Source organism: Oryzias melastigma, linkage group LG9 (assembly GCF_002922805.2).
Source record: "Oryzias melastigma strain HK-1 linkage group LG9, ASM292280v2, whole genome shotgun sequence".
Taxonomy (NCBI): Eukaryota; Metazoa; Chordata; class Actinopteri; order Beloniformes; family Adrianichthyidae; genus Oryzias; species Oryzias melastigma.
In genome coordinates this window covers 599,355-608,179 of record NC_050520.1, presented here as the reverse complement: position 1 = coordinate 608,179, position 8,825 = coordinate 599,355, and the positions used below count along the sequence as shown (strand labels likewise).

Sequence of the window (8,825 nt, the reverse complement as noted above, 5' to 3'; positions counted from 1 at the left end):
GGGGGGGGGGGGGGGGTTCTGTCAGTGAGTGATCAGGAGACTGATTCAAGCAGAAATGATCCAGAACGTTCAGAACGTTTCTCTGCAGAGCTTCAGAGGCTGATTATGGAATAACATGATCATGAAGCCTTCAGAGGGTTCAGTGTTTCACTGCTTCATCCATCAGAGGGAAGAAGCAGAACCACTGCTGTCCCTGTTTCTCCTTTCATGGAGTCAAAGGGAATTTCTGCTGCAGGAACGTCCAATCAGAGCGTCAGGAGGATCACGATGACCTGAAGGTCACCCTGAAGGTCACCCTGAAGGTCACCCTGAAGGTCATCCTGAAGGTCACCCTGAAGGTCATCCTGAAGGTTCAAATCTCAGTGAAGTTTCCCGCCACAGAAGCAGCGTTTGCCTCCTGGTGTCACATGAGTCCGTCTGACAGGAGAGGACACAGACTCCCCTGATCTTTAGAGCAATTCTTCATTTGTAACTCATACAATATATTTTGTGCATAAGAATAATAAAAATAAAAAACGTAAAACATAGTTTACACAGGAACACATTAAAATGACAACAACTTCAAACTAATTACACACAAATCTTTAAAATTACACACAAAACCTCATTTACACAAAAATCTGATGTGAGACTTTTCCATGTGTAAATGATGCGTTTAAATGCTGCTAGAATGCTGGGTCACCAGAGTTCTCTTGAAATGTGAATATTATCTGGTGAAGCGTAACATTTTCACTCTTTCTTCAACAGATGTACCAAATGATTAACAATAAAACGTCTAAATATGCATTTTTATTTATTTCATAGTTGTTATGCACAAATATATTGTATGAGTTACAAATCAATTAGTCTATTTTCTCTCAGACTCTCCTGACGGTCCTCTAACTAAACTGTGATTGGTCGTTCTCTCAGCCAATGAGTAACGTGTTGCTGGGTAAACTCAGGTTTTCTTTGGATATAGTTTCGTCTTCCTGAAGGAATGGTATAAAATACAGACGTTTCTTCTTGATTTAACCCAAAAACTAAAGATTTGTATTAATTTAGAATCACTTCAATAAACCTCCAAAATGTATCCAGACAAACAGAACTAAACCTGGTTCCAGTCTGTGATGAGTTCAGGTAAACTCTGTAAAAACCTGTTTTTTCTGATGCGTTCTCTCGTCCTTTAACACTTCAGGCTGTAACTAATCCTGAGTTCCTGCACATAAACATATCATGTCCAACATCCTGACGTCCTTTGTTACTCTGAAAAGGGATTCACAGCTTTACTCCAAGCTCCGCCCATCAGGAAATGTTGGAGCAAACTCGTCTCCTTCAAAATAAAAGATTTAAAAAAGTATAACAAAGGATTTCTTATTGATGCTCACAGTAAATGTAAAACGATTATCGAAGTTTTTATATTTTCAGTCCGTCTATGACGCTTTTTTAAAATCATTCTTTTCTCTCAACAGATTTAATTCTCAGATTTTCAGGAAATAAATTGTTAGTTTTTGATCAGGATTTCTGACTGTGAACATCCAGACCAGAACAGATGTGGATCCGTCTGGACCTCGAGGTCCTGCAGGAGTCCAGGTTTAGCAGGATCTGCTGGTGGATCTCACACAGTTTGAAGGCCGACTCGTTTGATTGGATCGAATCCCAGAACTCCTGCTGACGTCAGAGCGAGAGTCGCCCTGAAACGCTGGCAGAAGCTGCTGCTGTAAAGACGGGGGTAGAGGTCAGAGGTCAGAGGTCAGAGGTCAGAGGTGGGGGGGTTCTGATGCTTTCCCGCTCCAAGCGGTTCGACCTCGGAGAGAAAACCAGCTATGCTCACATCGTCTATGACATCATCACAGCAGACCAATCAGAACCAGAGTCCGCACTGACAGCAGACTGAGGGGCGGAGTTAGTCCCATGGAGAACAAAGGGGAGGAGTTTGAGATTGGTTTGTTCCAATGAAGGAATAATCTGTTTTTAAATCTGATCTGTAATCAAATGTTAATCCTAAGGCTTGATCTCTCCTCCTGCACATTCTTTTTGATCTATTTCTATACCTTCAAATAAATACAGTTGCTGAACGTCTGCGTCTAACGAGAAGATCACGACGTTTTCATAGTTTGTCCTGAAAACAGTGAAAGAGAAACTTTGGGGATTTTGCTCTGATGGACAACAGAGGTTTTTTCTGAGGTTAAAAGTGAAACAAAGACATGAAGCAACACTGAAACGTTTCCATGTGTTCTGAAGCAGCTGCAGTGAAGCTGCAGTAAACCAGGTTCATGAGGAGAAACACCTCCGCAGGTCCCTGAAGGATCCTACCCGCTTTCTTTGGCGTCCGGGTGAAGGTTCCTTTCACGGTCCGACAGTGGGAGTTGTCTCCTCCACAAACTCCACATTTATCCTCGACTTTGTTGGAGCCGATTTCTCTGTCGCAGCCGACTTTCTGGAGGGCGGAGAAGAGATGAAACTGAGAGAAGAAGAAGGTTCCAGTTCTGTGAAAGAGGAGCGTCGGCGAGTCCTCACCACACACTCGCCCCGCACGCAGATGCTGTAGGCGTCTTTGTAGGAGCAGCGCGTCCCATCATGCACCAGCTGCTTCATGTACGCCACGTCTCCCGTCTCCTTGGACTGACAGTACAGGTGACACCTCTTGCTGGCTGCAGAGACGGACCGAGACCACCGCCGTCAGCATCGAGTCAGGAGACCGGACGGAAAAACTGAATTCAGTCTGGTTAGAGACCTATCTATCATTACTCTGACTCCTCCTAGGAGGAGTCCTAGGAGGAGTCAGAGGAGAAGTCCTAGGAGGAGAACTCCTCTTGGACTCCTCCTCCTATGACTCCTCTAATGACTCCTCCTATGACTCCTCCTCTGACTCCTCCTACGAGGAGTCAGAGGAGGAGTCATAGGAGGAGTCAGAGGAGGAGTCATAGGAGGAGTCAGAAGAGGAGTCATAGGAGGAGTCAGAAGAGGAGTCATAGGAGGAGTACTCCTCCTATGACTCCTCCTCTGACTCCTCCTTCTATGACTCCTCCTAGGACTCCTCCTCCTAGGACCCCTCCTCTGACTCCTCCTATGACTCTGACTCCTCCTCTGACTCCTCCTCTGACTCCTCCTCTGACTGAGTGTCAAGCAGAACCCTCAACCTCCCAGTCTCAGGGCAGACACTCCACCACAGGGCCACTGGTGAGAGCATCTGTCTCCAGGACTGATGCTTCTATGGGAGGGGCCCTCCCATCTTGGGCCGCCCTGAGAGACGGCGCCGTCACAGTCGACCGCGCCAGGACCGATCTAACTTCCTCTGAAGTTGGTGTCTGAATTAGCATATTCAGGTAAACTGTAGGACCTGAAAGGTGAGCTGGACACGCCCAAACGGACCACAGAGTCTCTCTCTGAGTGAGGACGCCAAAGGTTACAGGAGGTTTCCATGGTAACGCCACAGTAACACCATGGAAACTGCAGCAGGAATCAGATTCTTTTGGAAGAAACTTCAATTAAAAAACGGTTTGATTAAAAATGTCATTTTCAAATGTTGGAGGAAATACTAAAACGTTTCACCATCGAGTTTTTTTGATTCCTCAGCAGAGAAACCCGACTCCCCTCTGGTTCTGAAATCTCCTTTTTGGTCATCAAACTGAATCAGGATTTCACATGACGGCGTGTGCTCGTCCTCGTCTTCCTCACCGTCCGGATGCTCGTAGGACAGCCAGTGGTGCCGGGCGCCCTGGAACTCAAACTGGGCGTTCCGGTGCTGGCACTGCTGGGCCCGGAAGTCCTCGAAGTGTTTGGGACAGTCGCTGGTGCTGCACAGCTGATACTCGTAGTTCACGCCGGCGCAGTCCTGGCCGCCGTTGGACGGCCTGCAGGAAGGAAACGGCGAGAGCGTCAAACGGCGAGATCCACACAAACAAGCAGCTCCATTCTGCACACGCTCAGTGTCTCTATCATTTATCTGAGTCATCCGTCCGTTCATCATCACTCCATCCTCCCAAACCGTTCTGACCCAACACTCATCCACATGTCTGGATGACTCCTCCCTCCGACCCGTTCTCTCCCTTCCTGCATGACTCCATTATCCCTCCCTATGTGGAGGCGGAACGCTTTTAGCGCTGCAGCGGGAAAACCCGGATGACCAGCAAACGCGCCGAATGTTTGGGAGCATTTTCAGAAAGATGAGCTGGGGAGTTCCTGCAGCTGTAATTTAAAAGACGCAGTTCTACTTGAAGATTTTCTACATGAAGCTTTTCTATGCTGGAAAACAAGGACTAGATATCAAGAATCATCAGAGAAGAATCAGAACTCTGAATCAGTCGAATTCACTGAATCACAAACCAGAAGAATCTGCAGCTCAGGGAGGCTGTTGGAAAGCCCTGAAGGGGCATCAGAGCTGAGGAGTGGCCCATGTGGGGTATCTGTGCTCATGTGGGGTATCTGTGCTCATGTGGGGTATCTGTGCTCCTTGTGGGGTATCTGTGATCATGTGGGGTATCTGTGTTCATGTGGGGTATCTGTGCTCCTTGTGGGGTATCTGTGATCATGTGGGGTATCTGTGTTCATGTGGGGTATCTGTGCTCCTTGTGGGGTATCTGTGATCATGTGGGGTATCTGTGTTCATGTGGGGTATCTGTGCTCCTTGTGGGGTATCTGTGATCATGTGGGGTATCTGTGTTCATGTGGGGTATCTGTGCTCCTTGTGGGGTATCTGTGATCATGTGGGGTATCTGTGTTCATGTGGGGTATCTGTGCTCCTTGTGGGGTATCTGTGATCATGTGGGGTATCTGTGTTCATGTGGGGTATCTGTGCTCCTTGTGGGGTATCTGTGATCATGTGGGGTATCTGTGTTCATGTGGGGTATCTGTGCTCCTTGTGGGGTATCTGTGATCATGTGGGGTATCTGTGGTCATGTGGGGTATCTGTGCTCCTTGTGGGGTATCTGTGATCATGTGGGGTATCTGTGTTCATGTGGGGTATCTGTGCTCCTTGTGGGGTATCTGTGATCATGTGGGGTATCTGTGTTCATGTGGGGTATCTGTGCTCCTTGTGGGGTATCTGTGATTATGTGGGGTATCTGTGGTCATGTGGGGTATCTGTGCTCACTGTGGGGTATCTGTGATCATGTGGGGTATCTGTGGTCATGTGGGGTATCTGTGATCATGTGGGGTACATGTGGTCATGTGGGGTATCTGTGATCATGTGGGGTATCTGTGGTCATGTGGGGTATCTGTGCTCACTGTGGGGTACCTGCAGCATGACTTACGCTGGGCTGCTGCACTGCCGCGTCCGGACGCGCACCCCGGTGCCGCAGGAGCGCGAGCAGGCGCTGTGTTTGCTCCAGGAGCTCCAGGCGCCGTCCTGCTTGACCTGGTTTGGGTTCTTCCACATGCAGTGACCTTTGTAGCACCACTGCAGCCGGCGACGGGGACGGGGGCGGGGCAAGGGATAGAAACAGACGTGAGAGTTCGGAGAGTCACGGTGAACCGAGTCTCTGAGGGGAAAGCACTTCCTGTCAGGACTCGGTCACTTCCTGTTTCTGCTTCTTCTCTCAGACATTCTCACTGATGGAAACATGAAATCTTCAGACGTTCGGATGTTTTTATGGTTTCAGATCAATAAATGTTCATTTACTGATCTGGAGTTTTTCATGGATTCAGGTTCATCAACATTTACAGAAACGTCTCCAGCTGTGGGTTTCAGCCACAGACGTCTCTTCTGTTGGAGCCGGGTTGGGTTCTGCCCATCCCGGGACCTACTTTTCCCGGAGCGCACTCGGTTCCGTCCAGCGGCGGGCCCTTCTTGGTTTTGCAGAAGTAGGGGTTGTCGGGGTGACTGCACCACAGCTGCTTGCACGGGTCGAAGGTCCGGAACTGAAACAGGACAGAGAAATGAAGGTCCAACCGAGCAGAACCAACCCACAGAGATGGGGGCGTGGCCTATCCAGATGCAGCTTCAGGACACATTTCTACATCAGTTCCTGTGAGTCTGTGAAAAAGTCTCTTTCAGTCTGGCAGATGTTCGTCTGGTTTCCCATGAGGCATCAGGAGACACATTCCAGAACATTCCTGGTTCTGCAGACACGGTCGCAGTGCCGCTGGGCCCGACACGCTGAGTGGGTGCAGATCACCAAACACACAAACCTGAGGCCACTGAGGCCGTCACAGACAGCATCGGTTCTAAATTCATCGCCGACCAGATTATAAATGTGAAAACGCAAAACAACAAAAGAACTCAAAGATGGAAACAAATGAAACGTTCATGACCACGGTTCACCAGGACGCCGGAGAAAACCGCGCTCCAAAAAGTGCATGACAGCAGACAACTGAAGCTCACGGTCCAGAACATTTCACAACTCCCCCGTCTGATCCACACTTCCACTTCTATTCCACAACACGCTGTACAGACGACAGGAAGGCCTCGCCGCGCGAGACCGCCGTGTTTCCACCCGAGACCGCCGTGTTTCCACGGGAGACCGCCGTGTTTCCGCGGGAGACCGCCGTGTTTCCGCGGGAGACCGCCGTGTTTCCGTGTGAGACCGCCGTGTTTCCACGGGAGACCGCCGTGTTTCCGTGTGAGACCGCCGTGTTTCCGCGGGAGACCGCCGTGTTTCCGCGGGAGACCGCCGTGTTTCCACGGGAGACCGCCGTGTTTCCACGGGAGACCGCCGTGTTTCCGCGGGAGACCGCCGTGTTTCCGCGGGAGACCGCCGTGTTTCCGTGTGAGACCGCCGTATTATCTAGAATAGAAAGCGATAACATCCAGACCGGAGCTGCCGACCAACCGTGGAACCACGAAGAACATCGACCAGCAGAGATCACAGACCAACTCAACACCACACCTGCCTCACAGAACCAGCAGAACCCGGACTTCGTTTCTACTAAGCTGACAGACCCGGTTCTGGTTCTGCTGTCCACCTGAGCATGAATCAAAGAGTCCCGCCCCTCTAGTTGCTGCATCCTAAGCATAGGCCCCGCCCCCTTCAGTGTCTGGTCAGAGGAGATGCTCCGCTACAGGAGGAACACAATGAACCTGATCGGAGAACCCAGAACCGTCCTCAAACAGTCCAGCCTGTTTCATCCGTCGGTCCGTCAGCTTCTTCTTCTCTGGTGTTTCCAGGAAACATGTTTCCTGCTAGCACGACTCTGGCTTGAATCTCTGTTTGTTTTACGTGTTTGTGCGTAAACATCCCTGCAGCGAAGTAAACAGGAGCTGTGTTTTCATCCTCCGTCTGCTATAAGCGAACGAAGCTTCAGGAAGAAGCTGCAGGAAGAAGCTGCAGGACGAAGCTGCAGGAAGAAGCTGCAGGAAGAAGCTGCAGGAAGAAGCTGCAGGACTGTGGAGGAGAAGCGTCCCGCCGCTGCAGGTGACGGTCTTCTCCAGCATCTCTTTGTCTGGACGGATCTTCTGCTCCAGATGATCCGTGGCTGCGGTTTAATGAAGACTGATTTATAATTGGAACCAGAGAATTCCCATGGAAACGACCTCACAGGTTATTCACTACACATTTGTCAACTCCTGCTGAGCCAGAGAAGACGCTTTCTCCAATTAAGCCAAAGAGGGAGGGGCTTATGCGTCTGCAGCTCCAGCAGTGAGATGTGGCTCCAGCAGATAATTAGCTTCCTATCGTAGCATGCAGCTAACGAGGGCCGCCGAGAGGACGCCAGCAGAGGACGGTCGATGCAGCTCATGCTGGATCCACTGTGGGGGCGGGGCTTATTCTACATGCTGATCCTGACTGAGCTGCACATGCGTGATACACACAGGAGCGTCTTCATGTTTCAGGAACCAACTGGATTCATTCTTTTCTAGACCTTCTGTTTAAAGTGAATACATCTGCAGCAGAAACGCTCGTTAAAACTTCAAAGCAGACCCGTCCACGCTCCTGATGTCCTCGTGAAGAACGTCCAGCATCGGCTGGGACCTCCAGCTGGATCCTGGGATCGTCCTCACAGACCATCAGCTGCTGCTCCTCCAGAGGAAACAATTATCTGGCTCTGACTCTTTTCAGGAGAACTCTCAATCATCTGAGAAGATCTAAAACCAAACTTTATAAAATAGATGAACGGACTGAAAACGCCTCAAACCCAAAGAAATTCCTCTGTAAAAAGACGACCAGACAGAAGTTCAGAAATGTGAGAGAGAAAACCAACATCTGACTGAATCCTCCTTCAGTCGGATGTTTTCAAGAGCAAAACCACGAGTTCTGCATCAGAGCGGTTCACTCACCGACGTGCAGATCTTGTAGCCGACACCGAAGTCAAAGCGGCACTGCTCATCCATGGAGTAGTTGATGCCGGGAAGCTCGGGCAGCTGCGGCCAGTCGTGGTTGAAAGGATCGTCCAGCAGACAGTCGTATGTGCTGGAGAGGACAAACCATGACTCAGCATTTATGGACCTAAGGCTGAAGACCTGGATCAGAACCTGGAACCAGCTGGAGATCATATCAGACTGAGAGACCAAAAGGATGAGCGTAAAGACCGTCCGGTTCTGGTCTAAATTCTGTCCGGTTCTGGTCTAAAGGCTGTCCGGTTCTGATATAAAGACTGTCCGGTTCTGGTCTAAAGACTGTCCGGTTCTGATCTAAATTCTGTTCACTTCTGGTCTTCATCTCTGAGCTGGACTACAGACATCAGTGACAGAAAACCAGAAGCTTCTTCTGACCTGAGACTGCTTTCTGAGAACCTTCTGGAGTCACTGACTCGTCTCTTTGGTCCATGAACAGACGGTCTGGAGTTCTCCTAAAGTTCTCCTGGAGATCTCCTGGAGTTCTCTTGTCTTGTCTAACCTCTGCTCCTGGATCTGCTGATGCTGAGGTTTCTGTCATGTTCATTGGTCCACATAGCCCCCCCCCCCCCCC

At 49.9% G+C, this 8,825-nt stretch overlaps 1 protein-coding gene across 1 annotated transcript in view; it reads right to left on the bottom strand.

Moving 5' to 3' along the window:
• adamts3 (ADAM metallopeptidase with thrombospondin type 1 motif, 3) overlaps positions 1–8,825 on the bottom strand; it is a 49,318-nt gene that overhangs the window by 28,709 nt on the left and 11,784 nt on the right. Inside the window, exons 5-10 of the mRNA XM_024258114.2 lie at positions 8,195–8,327; positions 5,725–5,838; positions 5,232–5,377; positions 3,658–3,833; positions 2,497–2,630; positions 2,293–2,416 (exon numbers count right to left, since the gene is read on the bottom strand). Of these exons, the coding sequence (XP_024113882.2) occupies positions 2,293–2,416; positions 2,497–2,630; positions 3,658–3,833; positions 5,232–5,377; positions 5,725–5,838; positions 8,195–8,327 (827 nt within the window). The remainder of the gene's footprint in view (positions 1–2,292; positions 2,417–2,496; positions 2,631–3,657; positions 3,834–5,231; positions 5,378–5,724; positions 5,839–8,194; positions 8,328–8,825) is intronic.